This window comes from Merops nubicus, unplaced genomic scaffold (assembly GCF_000691845.1).
Source record: "Merops nubicus isolate BGI_N331 unplaced genomic scaffold, ASM69184v1 scaffold46514, whole genome shotgun sequence".
NCBI lineage: Eukaryota > Metazoa > Chordata > Aves > Coraciiformes > Meropidae > Merops > Merops nubicus.
Genome location: NW_008604449.1, coordinates 2,347 through 14,887, shown reverse-complemented (window position 1 = coordinate 14,887; position 12,541 = coordinate 2,347). Strand labels below are relative to the sequence as shown.

At 53.4% G+C, this 12,541-nt stretch overlaps 1 protein-coding gene across 1 annotated transcript in view; it reads left to right on the top strand.

The window, feature by feature from the left end:
* The first annotated feature begins 1,404 nt into the window (after window positions 1–1,404).
* SLC5A11 (solute carrier family 5 (sodium/inositol cotransporter), member 11) overlaps window positions 1,405–12,541 on the top strand; it is a 12,671-nt gene continuing 1,534 nt past the window's right edge. The window contains exons 1-13 of the mRNA XM_008938991.1: window positions 1,405–1,536; window positions 2,453–2,524; window positions 3,196–3,300; window positions 3,495–3,554; window positions 4,030–4,134; window positions 5,478–5,583; window positions 6,421–6,501; window positions 6,897–7,102; window positions 7,879–8,014; window positions 8,807–8,914; window positions 9,315–9,465; window positions 9,700–9,868; window positions 11,140–11,355. Coding sequence (XP_008937239.1) covers window positions 1,405–1,536; window positions 2,453–2,524; window positions 3,196–3,300; window positions 3,495–3,554; window positions 4,030–4,134; window positions 5,478–5,583; window positions 6,421–6,501; window positions 6,897–7,102; window positions 7,879–8,014; window positions 8,807–8,914; window positions 9,315–9,465; window positions 9,700–9,868; window positions 11,140–11,355 — 1,647 coding nt within the window. The remainder of the gene's footprint in view (window positions 1,537–2,452; window positions 2,525–3,195; window positions 3,301–3,494; window positions 3,555–4,029; window positions 4,135–5,477; window positions 5,584–6,420; window positions 6,502–6,896; window positions 7,103–7,878; window positions 8,015–8,806; window positions 8,915–9,314; window positions 9,466–9,699; window positions 9,869–11,139; window positions 11,356–12,541) is intronic.

The following is a 12,541-nucleotide window of genomic DNA, read 5'->3' as shown; positions in this document are numbered from 1 at the left end:
CGGAGAGCCACTGGTTGCTCTAGAGGCAGGTCTTCGTGCCACAGGTGAGCTCAGGGCAGGTCCTGCCAGGCTGGCACACCGACAAAGCCGTGAAGCCGGCGGAGGTTGTGAAAGGGGCCAAGGCCAGGGCGGCTCTTTCGGTCTGTGCTTCGCGCCGGGCGCTCAGAGGAAGAACTTGTTCGACCGCTTGTTGCCCACGCCGGAGCCCCGGGCTGGTGCAGGCCACCCTCCGCCCCACCTTCCTCAGCCTTTTGGCAGCGGGGAGCTTATAAGTGTCGCCTGACAAGTCCAAGAGAGGCAAAGGACCTGGGCAGCTGTGCAGGCAGGAGGACGAGGAGCCGCAGACACCCAGCCCAGCCGAGCCGGCGACGCCGGGGCTGGACCCGGAGCTGGGCCGGCTGTGCCAAGGCTGGGGAGCACCAGCTCTGCCCCTCCTGGAGGAACCATCGCCTCGGCTCAGCAGGGTAAGAGACACAACCCCGAGCCTGCTCCATGGCTGGAATGCGGCAGTGATGTGCCAAGCCCAGGGATCCTGGTGACCGACAGCAGGCAGCACCTCGCCAGGGACACCCTGGGGCGGTCCCTGCCCTGCCCCGGCCACACCAGGGCTGCCACTCGCCTCCTGTCCTGCTCCCAAAGCCAGGCTGGGCCTGGGTGAGGGGAGGAGGAGGAAACGAGGAGGAAACTGCATTAATTCAACTACCTGACCAATCTCCTCCTATGGACTTTATCCTGCCCCTTCTGCTAAAGGGCAGCAGCCTGGCACCACGGGGCATCCCCGACATGCTGCCAGCCGCCATTCCCAGTGAGGGCGTGGGGAGGGCAGCGCCTGTGCCGGGAAGTCAGCCTTCCTCAGGAGAGACCCAGCACGCTCTGCACCCGGGCTCGAGCTCTTGCTGTGGTGGAGGAGGAAAATCCCACCGTCGCTGGAGCAGTTCACATGTCCTCACATCCCGATGGCTCATCACGGGCACGGTTCTGGCAGCAGCTTCTCATCCAGGCCAGTCCCACACTGGGACCTGAACACTGTCATCACTGGCTGTGCCATGTCCTGGTCCCTTCCTCCGGCTATTTCAGCTACTTACACCTCCTCTCTACAGCTTCCATTTCTTTGCCAGTTAGAAAATGACCCACTGCACAGGGAATCCACCCAACCCATGGCTGGCCAGTCTGCTGGCAGCATCTCCACGTCACAGCAAGGGTACAGTGGGCAAAGGCACACGCCAGAGAGAAGAGGCTTCTGCACAGCTCCGCAGCCGGAGCCACAGGGCCGACAACACCAGAATTAGTCAAGAAACACTCAACGCCTTCACGGTGCTGCCACATCCCCTCCTAACCATGCAACCCGTTTTTTAGCAGATATATGCAGCAAGACCAAGCAGCAGTCAGCCTACAGAAGCGACGATGGAGAGCAGCAGCAGCACTCCCTCCCCCGTGACCCCGCCGTGGGACGCCTTTCCCCAGCAGACGCTGGAGTCCGTCGACATCGCTGTCCTGGTGCTGTACTTCGTGTTTGTCCTCGTGGTTGGGCTGTGGGTAAGCAAATGCCATTAAAAGTTTTTGTATGTGCCCCGTTTTACTGAAAAATACATCTGGTTTGGCTTCAAATTATTTTATTTTGGCTCAAATCAGGCTGCACTTCACTGGACTCAGCTGAACAAGTGGGAAGCTGGAGATTACAGGTCCTTTTCCTCACTTCAGCCTGGGGAAGTGTCCTCGCTCTCCAGAGGAGAGCTGTTCAGATCTAGTGTTTGCCAAAGTTTGGAGAACCCTTATATGGAAGAGGTCATCTAAGTCCAAAGCATTGCTAATAATAATGTTTTGTGAATCCAGGAAGGAATTGTTGTCCTATAAATCACCTGTGCTTGTCCACAGTGGTCTCAAGAGCAGATTCCGTAGATTAAAAATACTGTTTATACACAATGAAGGCCGAAGGACATCCTTTTGGCATGGCTTTTGTCATACAGACCCCACACTCTGGCTGTTGCAAGGCAGAGGTGAATAGCTGCTCCCTTCAAAGGCGCTGCATAACTCTCACGGTATCGCACGAAACCATCTGAAACCTCTGAGGAGCAGGAGCCAGCGAGTGACCGGTGCCATGCCCAGCCCTCCTCCTGGCTCTGCATAGTAACCAGGGAGGTCTGCAGTTCTTGTCCAAATTTGCTTGCCTTCCTTGAGGATCTGGAGGGGTTTCATTCGCTCAGGACAGGAAGCATTTAATCAGGATGCTGAGATGATAGGAAACTGTGAATGTGGCTCACGGCACTGGCTGGTCCCTCCCCTCATCCGCTGCTCTCTGGTCGCCCAGGATTTCCCAGGGGTCCTTCCAGAAACCCTTTGCTTTCATCTGATGACAGCAGAGAGTCTCCCACTGGGGAAATCACTTGGTGATGCTCCGAGCAGCCACTGAAGTGACCCCTGAAACCTGTGTTCTGCTTTTCTGCTTCCCCAGTCCATGTGGAAGACACAGCGCAGCACTGTGAAAGGCTACTTCCTAGCTGGAGGACAGATGGTTTGGTGGCCTGTAAGTATCATTACTGTCACACTGCTGATGCCCCAGGCTACAGCAAGACTGAAACGTGTTTCTGTCCAGGTGGAACTTATTTCTCCAAAAAGAAAAAAAAAAAACCAAACAAACAATCAAAAGCCTTCCATGTTTTGCAAAGACCTAGTTATAAGAGTGGCTTTTTCTCCCACATTTGAGGTTGGGGAAGTGGAGCTGCTGCAGGACACCTGCCCCAGCCCTGCACCCCACGAGAGCCAGCTCACTAGCTTGCACAGCCTGTCTGGTTCTGCATGTTTTGGTGTGGAGATTTCCAGAATTAACTGGGTGGTCCTCATGTCGAGCCAGTCTGCTGGGTGGGATGTTTCATTTGGGCTGGGCTGGTGAATCAGTGGGTACTAATACAAGAACCTGATGACTTGATATGTCTGTTTGCTCCCCCACCTTCTGCTCTGCTCCCCACAAGAGACTAAATGCTGGTTTGGAAGCAGGATGGTCCCAAACATGCCCAAAAATGAGAGATAGGCAGCAAATGATGAAAGAACACATAGGCAAAAGGAAAAGGTGGCAGAGGGTGACAAGGATTTCATGTCCTGCATAGTCATGAGTTGGGGAAGAGCCTCTCTGTGTTCTCACCAGGCTGAGACCAGTGCCTGGTGCCAGACCACACCCAGTCTCCTCTCTGTCTCCAGGTGGGTGCATCCCTGTTTGCCAGCAATGTTGGAAGTGGCCACTTCATTGGGCTGGCTGGGTCGGGAGCTGCCTCGGGAATCGCTGCAACAGCCTACGAGTGGAACGTGAGTGTGGCACACAGGAGGGCACGGGCTGGCAGCTCCAAAGGCTCTGACTCCTGCTGCATGGGCTGGAAGTGCCCCCCAGCTGCTGGGGGTTTGAGGCCCCTGAGGGACAGCCCAGTCCCCGTGTCCCCACTGATCCACCCGCTGCCAGCCCCAGCCAGGACCTCTGACCTCCCTTCCCGTTTGCTTTGCAGGGGATGTTTTGTGTGTTGGTGCTGGCCTGGCTGTTCCTGCCCATCTACATTGCAGCAGGGGTAAGTAGAGGGGGTGTTGTGTCCATCAGAGGTTTGCTGGTGTTCACACCAGCTGTTGGCTCACAGGCTCCACAACTCCTGCTGCTCTGAGCTGCTGCTGGAGGCAGAGCATGAGCCACAGTGCTCTGGGTTGCTGCTGTGGCCCGGGCGAAAGGGGAGGAGAGCTGCTGCCTGGGGACAGCACTGAGGGGTGGGCTGGGGGGTCAGAGAAGCCCCCCACCCCTGCAATGGAGCAGAGCTGCTCCACCTCCCGAGGGGATGGATGGGTATCACAGCTTATAGTGAGCCTCGTGCCAGTTACAGCCAAGTCAGTGCTCGTTAGGCACTGTGCTGGCCTAAGGAGGCAGCTGAGAACCAAATACCAGCACAGTGCACCCAGCAGAGCCCTTCTGGCCTCCTCCCAGTGCAAACCACCCACAGCAGCTCATGGGAGCGACCGTGTACCTCCTGCTCTGACCGTACGTCTTCCACCTAGGTTACTACCATGCCAGAGTACTTGCAGAGACGTTTTGGAGGTAAAAGAATTCAGATGTTCCTGGCGATTCTCTACTTGTTCATCTATATCTTCACCAAAATATCAGTAAGTAAAATAAAAAAGGAAACAGAGTGAATTTGGAAACGTGTGCTGATCAGCGAGGCTGAGGATGCCACTGCTGGCCCTTCCCTGTACCAGCAGAAAAGGGTGTCTTATCAAATACCCAAGGAAGATAGACCATAGTCGTTTTGAGAACCTACACAAACAGAGTAAATTCTTCTTTTTTTCCCTATTAAGCATCTGAAAGTTCGTTACAGTAGGAGGGAGAGTGAGGTGTCACTGCCCTGAGCCACAGTTCATTGAAAAGTGGAGTTGTGAGCGTGGCTGCCTTTGCTGTGGGGTTTGTACACCTGGCAGCTCACCCAGTTTCTGCCCGTTGCATATTTACTGCCTGCAAAGACACTGCGTGCTGCTGTGTGCAGGATGAGTAAGAACGTAGGAGGTGGTGTGTGTCTAGGTGAGATGGGGCTCTGAGGTCCTGTGCCTGCGTGGTGTGGTGCCCTGAATAAATAACTGAATCAGCCCTTGCGCAACGCCGCCGGGCTGTTTGTTAACCGTGCAGCAGCCCGTGAATCTGGGAGAGCAGACAAGCCCCTGCTGGTGTTTTTCCTCTGTGTCCAGGGCCAAAGTGGGATGTGGTGTCTGAAGCAGGACTGTGTGTCCCCTCTGAGATGCTAGTCGTGGGGTTCAGGTGGCACCAGAGCTGGGCTCTGGTTGTCCTGTAGGAAAAACGAACTGTTTGATGGAGTTCTCAGATAATACAAGTCCTGCATGCAGGATGGGTTTAGATCTGCCTGTTGTCCCGTGATCTGCAGTTTGCCTATCCCAAAGCACTCCCAAAACACAGCGTTTCCATGTAGCTGCAGAGCCAGTTGGGTCCCAGCCCCGAGGACACTCCTCCTCATTCTCTGGACACTCTTCCTCATTCCCTCGCTGTCACGGTGGCAGCAGGGAGGAATTCTCCCTACGGCAAAGTGGTGCTGGGGCTGGTGGCCAGCAGAGGCCCCCGGGGGGGTCTGCACCTCAGGTGCTTGGGTGCCCAGCCAGCACAGCTCTCCCCACCCAGCTCACTGGAGATAAGCTCACCCCACCCAAATGCCTATTTCATAGAGCTGTGCATGCTCCCCTGTCTTGGTACAGCTCCATCACCACCCCTCCTGTCACCACTAATAACAAACTATCTAAATGCTGGTCCCAATGCACAGGAGCTGGGGCTGCAGAGGGATGTGCCAGGTGGAGAAGACACTGTGGGGAGCTGGGGAGTCACGAGCAGCTACGAACCAGGCTGATCCCACTAAAGGACCCAGCTTGGCCAGCCAGATGTTGACATTCTGTGGCACTGGCAGCTTTGAGGGGCTGGGGAATGTCACCAGTGTCCCTTCCTCTAGGTCGATATGTACGCCGGGGCCCTCTTCATCCAGCAAGCCCTGCACTGGGACCTCTACATCGCGGTGGCCGGTCTGCTGGCCATCACCGCCGTCTACACCGTGGCAGGTACGTGCCTCAGCTTCAGCTGGTGCCACAGGTGCTGCTCAGCCAGCCCAGCGTGGCCATGCAGTGCCCCACACACCCTCGTGCTCCTGACAGCAGCCCTGCATTTCCCAAACAATCTGGGTTGGCCATGAGTATGGCTAACGGGGTGGGGAGCAACTAATAACTCCTCTGTTAAGAAAAAGTTACCAGGTAAGAGTAAATGAACCCCTCCCCTCTTACACAGCCATCCCCGATTGGGGTGTGAGTGGGTTCTGCTTTAAGGAGAAGCTATGCTCCAGGCATTTGCACAACAGGATTTTCCTCTGGGCTTTTTGGAGGTATGAGGGATTTACATAACAATGAGCCGTGTAATGGGGAAAGCATTGTCAATCTTGGATGCCCTTTCAGGGCTTGTGAGCGGCCAAGTGGAAAGACGCCATGCACGGGGTAAGCAGCAAATCCCAAAGACATAAAGGTTGCTCCTTTCCCAGTGCTCACCCCTAATGATTTTGCTCATAAAGATCTCTCTTTGTTTGTTTTTTTTTTTTTTTTTCCTCCTCCTTATTCAGCCTGAGCTTTGTTCTGGGGCTTTTCCATGGATTTCCCGTAGAAGTACTTATACTGGACTTTGGCTTTTTAGTGACAAAATGATGACTCACTGGGATTCAAAACAGGAGAAATTTCGGCCCAAGTGTCACGCACAGGAGCTGGCCAAAGTGCCCCCGACAGGGCCAGAACGTGCCAGCCCCTGGGGCAGGGGGCTCAGCACACCCCTGGGCAGAGGCTGCTGCAGGGGGTGAGATGCTCTGACCAAACCAAGCCCACTCCCCACCGCCTGCTGCTTCTCTGCTCTCCTAGGTGGCCTGGCAGCGGTGATATACACGGACGCCCTGCAGACCCTCATCATGCTGATCGGGGCTGTGACTCTCATGGTCTTCAGTGAGTGTTTCCTTGGGGTTTTGTTGCTAAAACTATGGTAGAGGCTTCACCAAGCACTGCAGACAAGCTGGAGCATCTCAGCCGATCACTCTGTTGATGCTCTGGGAACTGCCTCTATGTTCTCCTGCTCAACACATGCTCAGGCAAATCATCTTACGTGGTGAGAACCCGTGGGTACTCCCCGAGAAACAGCTCTCTGAAGCAGTTTTGTGGGGACAAAGCCCCTTCTGTAGCCAGCAGATTTAGTGTTACACTATCCCCCAGCCCAGTGCTACAGTCCATAGCTTCTGATGGTCAAAGAATCCTCACAGGGATCACCCACAGCAAGCTAGAGACTGACAACCACAGTGCTGACCCGGGGAGATGTGATAACTGCTTCTCATCACCTCTTTTAGGCTTCATTGAAGTTGGTGGTCTTGAAGGTCTGCAGACAAAATACTTCAGTGCCATTCCCAGCAGCCACAAGGAGAACAGCAGCTGTGGCTTGCCCAGGGAAGATGCCTTTCACATTTTCCGAGACCCCATTAACTCCGACCTGCCCTGGCCGGGGGTGCTGGTGGGAATGACCATCCCCTCCCTCTGGTACTGGTGCACAGATCAGGTGAGTTGCTGCTTCTGTCTGTCTTTGGTGTGAGGAACAGGTTATTGGTGGTTTGAATCTGATTTCAAACCTAGGGTTTGCAACATAGCCTGGACTACTGGTTTATTACTGCTGGTGGAAACCAGTCAAATCTGATGGTTTCAATCCTAAAGCTGCAAAACTTGATATGGACAACTAAATTTTGGGAATCGTTTCAACATAAAAAGGGGTAAGAAAGTGTTTGTGAGTTAATCCAAGACTATAAAGGTGGGTTTTGTTTGTTGTTGTTTTTTAACTTAAGCCTTTCCTTTTTTGTGAACCACTCCTTTAACCTCCCAGGGGTCTGATGACCATCCCTCCCAGCACAGCATCAGAGACAGCAGGACTGCAGCCCTAAGCAGTCTTCTGATGTTCCTGCAGTGCTCCTTTGTTTAACTCACTTTGCTCGTTCTGGACTCTGTCCTGCTCTGACTGGAGGGCTGCTGACCTGGCCAGGCTCAGCCATCAGCTCAGGGCAGTCCCCAGCAAAAGAAGAGCAGAAAGTTCTAAGCCTGAGTAGTTAAGGAGCAGATTTTTGCTGTCCTGCAGAAGCAGGGCTCAGGTTTGGTGACATCCAGATCTGTGTTTCTGGAAGGTATTCAGGATCTGAAGGGAGAATTATAAAGCTACAACCAAGCTCTCTGTCCACTCTTCTAAGGTTTCAGTAGTTTTGAGGAGGATAAAGCAATCAGTCTCACACCACCCACAGCTACCTTGTCTCTGCTGACAGCAGGCCAAATGCATTTTTTAATTTCTAGGTCATTGTTCAGAGGTCTCTTGCTGCTAAAAACCTCTCTCATGCCAAAGGAGGTTCTTTGATGACATCCTACTTGAAAATTTTGCCCCTCTTTATGATGGTGATGCCAGGCATGATCAGCAGGGTCCTCTTCCCAGGTAAGTGCTGAAGGAGAGATCTGTTCCCCCTATTACTACTGGTTGTGCCTCTTCTGAGCCAGAACAGCCTTCACCAAACAAGTTAAGAGATTACAATGCATAAGATGCCCAAAGCATGAAGAATTTCCCTCCCAGTTCCAAGCAGGAGAAGGCTGTGGGACAGCAGAGCCCAGGCTCAGGCTGCACAGGGGGCTGCTCCGTGTGCTAGAGCAGTCGGGTGTGTCCTGAGGAGAGCCCTTGTGCTGGGCTGCTCTGAGCTGGGTGCCTGGGGCTGCTCTGAGCTGGGTGCCTGGGGCTGCTCTGAGCTGGGTCCCTGGGGCTGCTCTGCCCCTCAGCCACACGTGTGGGCTCCTCCAGCACCCACTGTGCTGTTCCTCCTGCCACTCAAGTTCGAGGCGCTCGTAGGAAGCCCCACAGACCACCCTGAATGTCACAAACTGCTCGTGGGGTGGGAAGGTGTGGATGTGGGTCCGTGAGGAGCTGTGCCAGAGGAGGGCAGAGCTCTAGTCCTCAAGTAAGCAATGTTCCTGGAGAAGAATCAGACATTCCAGGCAGGTCAGCTGCCCAGATTGAATCTTTTGCATGGAAGGAAAAAAAAGTGAAAACAGGGAAGCCCAGTGCTGCCTTTCTCAACACCTTGAGACAGCCCTCTGTCATTTCTGAGAGCTTTCCAGGCTCTCCAGTACTTCACTTAGAAAGCAGTTCACAACATTCAGCAGACTAACTTGGTTAGACATGTTGGTTTATCACGGCTACAGAAACTGCCTCTCACTCCTCCCTTTCTTACCTCAGATCTGGTGGCTTGTGCAGATGCGAAAATTTGCCAAAAAATCTGTGGCAACCCATCTGGCTGTTCTGATATTGCTTATCCTAAGCTGGTCCTAGAACTTCTGCCTGTAGGTAAGGAGCTTGGCGATGGTGCTGGCACTGGTGGGTATGGTAAGCACCAGCCAGAAGGTGCCCAGGGGGGAAGTTCAGAGAGGAACCACCCTGCAGCTATAATTTCAGTGAGGTTTATGTTGGGCCCGGAGAGGCAGTGGCAAGGCAGAGCATGTAACAGGAGAGACGGGTGATGATCCAGTATCCAGAGGTCTAATTCAGTCAGATTTGAATAAGAGCTCAAGTGCAGACATCTAACAATGAGAACCAACAGTTAACACCTCCCTGCTGCTGCCATCTTAGAATTGGGGCTAAAAACAGTTTAAAAAGTCTGTCGTGGTTCAAAGAAGAATTCAAGGACATTCTGCAGTGGGGTTATTGGGGTTCCTCAGGGGGGCTGTACTTCTCCTTCTGTTTCCAGGACTCAGGGGCCTGATGATGTCAGTGATGATAGCAGCTCTCATGTCCTCCCTGACTTCCATCTTTAATAGTGCCAGCACCATTTTCACCATGGACCTCTGGAAACACTTCCGCCCTCGTTGCTCTGAGTGGGAACTCATGATCGTTGGCAGGTATGGAGAACAGGGACGTGGATATTGTGTCAGAGCCTGAGTGCTGGAGACACATCTCAGCACCCTGCACCCTGCCACCCTGTACAGAGGTAGTGTCCTCACGCTGCACAGCTTTGGTGGAGGACCAGAATGGAGGCCTTGTGGTTATGGGACATCTCAGTTGGAGTCTTGCAAGCCAAGCAATTGGAAAAGAGTGGCCTGAGCAGACAATAACAACATCTCTTTCTTGCACAGGGTCTTTGTGCTGCTGCTCACCGTGGTCTCCATCCTGTGGATCCCACTGGTACAGGCTGGCCAGGGAGGCCAGCTCTTCATTTACATCCAGTCGATCAGCTCCTACCTGCAGCCCCCCGTGGCAATGGTGTTTATACTGGGTTGCTTCTGGAAAAGAGCAAATGAAAAGGTAGCAGCTCTGCTGTGCTCTGCACGCCCACCTCTGTGGCCTCTCTGTCCTCACAAGAGTCCTGCAGTTCAAAGCTCCACCCCAGGCTGCAGTCCCACCACCTCTGGTAGTGTTTGGGAGAATAAATGCACCCCAGACCTCTGCACAAAGTGACCATCACAAATACAGGAGGCAGCAACTCCTGCTGATATTCAGAGATTCCACTGACACTTCATAGAATCACAGACTGGTTTGGGTTGGAAGGGACTTTAAAAGGGCATCTGGTCCAACCCCCCTGCAGTAAGCAGGGACAACTGCAACTAAAGCAGGTTCAGGAGCAGTGAGACAACAGCATCACCCCATTGCAGAGTGTCCTTCACAAATCTTGAAGCCTGCTAGGGACTTACTAGCCATGAGCTTATTTAACACATGGGCTTGTATTATCTGCATCGGGGGGCTACAGAAGGCACAGGGAACCCCGAGCATGAAGGAGCCAGACCAAATGGCATCAGGAGTCCTAAACCTCCTGTTTCTCCACAAAGACTGGTGCTGGATAAAGTTTTCCCAAACCAGGCTTCAGTTAGGTGGAGAGCAGTTGTTAATGCAGCCATTAGGACACAAATATCACTCTTCAAAGCATTAGTGGAGTGAAGCCCTTCCCACTCCTACAACTCCCTGACAGGAGATTGGAGCCAGGTGGGGATCGGGCTCTGCTCCCAAGGAACAAGAGACAGGACAAGAGGGAACAGCCTCAAGTTGCCCCAGGGGAGGTTTAGGTTGGATCTGAGGAACAATTTCTTGCCCTGGAGGGTTGCCCAGGGCTGTGCCAGGCTGCCCAGGGCAGTGGTGGAGTCCCCACCCCTGGAGGGGTTTCCAAGCTGTGGAGATGTGGTGTGAGGGACACGGGGCAGTGTGTAACTGGCAGGGCTGGGGGATGGTTGGACTCCAGGATCTTAAAGGTCTCTGCCAGCCAAAATGATCCTATGATTCTATTCTGGCATGAGATATTATCCTTCCCCTCCATACCAAAACTAAGGGCTTACTTGACCCCACAGAGGTCCCAGTCTACTCTAACAGCACTGGCAGACCTGGACAGCATGAGCAGAAAAAGGTGGAAAAGGAGTCCACGAAAAAAAAAACCCCAAACCAAGCAGCAGGGACAGAGCCTGGGCAGCCTGGGGCAGCCTGGAGCCTGTTGGTGAGGGCTACGCCCTGCATCCTGGGCAGACACATGCTCCTTGCTCCAGTGAAGCTCCTTGCTCCAGTAAAACTTCTTGCTCCTTCCCTTCTAGGGAGCGTTCTGGGGGCTGGTGACGGGGCTGCTGCTGGGCGTCGTGCGGCTGGTGCTGGACTTCATCTACCCAGAGCCCCAGTGTGGGGAGACCGACCCCCGGCCCGGCGTGGTGAAGTACGTGCACTACCTCTACTTCTCCATGATCCTGGCTGCCGTCTCCACGCTCACCACGCTGGCTGTCAGCCTGCTCACAGAGCCCCCCTCGGAAGAAATGGTGCGTTGCCCCTCCAGATTTCTTTTGTTATTTGTAAAGGGTTTCCAGGCTGCCCCACGCTACATCCATGGGAATAACGAGGGGATAAATAATCTGGGAATGGAAGTTTCCCTTCATTGGTTATTTCTGATCACACTCGCCGTGACCTGGTACAGCAATCCCTCCTCTGCTCCAGCACCCTGCTGCCATGTCAGATTTTGGTCCCATAAATCCAGAGTCCCACCCTGGAAAGTGGTCAACAGTAGATGCTACAAAAAAGCTGTTTTTAAGTTCAAACATGTGTTTAATCCATGACAAATTAGCTTTTTCCCTCTATTTTCCAAGCAATTCCAGCTTCTGGGCCATCTTTATCAACTCTCTTACTAACTTAGTGAGGAACCATTTTTACTCGCAGAAAAGAGAAATCCAGGGCAGAGAGCACACTTCCTCTGGAACAGGTTTGTGCCAGTTTGACTATTTTCAATAGCTATCCTGAGGCTACAGCAAAACCCTAAAAGCAGAAGGGAGGCCCAGAGGGACCTTCCAAAACCACACAGCCAACGCATCCTCTTGCTTCAAGACAGGACTAACCTGACACATTTCTGAAAGACCCGGTGAACTTACTCTTAGGAGTCCCCAGAGAGGAAGGATGCCCGGGGAGGTGTGTGATCCATTCCAGAGCTCACCTGCCCTCCCATGAGCAGTTTTTCCTCATCTCCAGCCTGAATCTTTCCAGCTTCATGTTGTGCTCATCCCTCCCTGTTCGCCCTATCGTTGATACTAAGAACATTCCTCTTTAATGAGTCTTTTACATATTTGAAGAAAATTATCTCCCAGCTGTCTTCTCTTCTCTCAACAACCTCAGTTCTCTGAATCATTCCTCCCTGGCCACAGTTTCCATTCTTTTTGCTCCCTTCACTGACCCGCTCTCAGTCTGCATCCAGTGACGGTCCCGTGCAGAAATGTCTCCTCCTCATCCCCAGTCCCAGGGAGTGAAGAACAGCACCCTCCAGGGAGCGTGGCTGTGCAAACAGCCGTCGTGTTCCAGACAAAACTGAACCCAACATGCCGACGGTGGCCATCACTGCTGTACTTACAGCTCAGCACCTGGCTGTTCACCTGCTCTGACAGAGCAGGAGAACAGATTCTGGCCCCTCTGAGTGTTCTCTCTGCAGGCTGCCCTCCCGCCAAGGGAGTCCTTTAAACA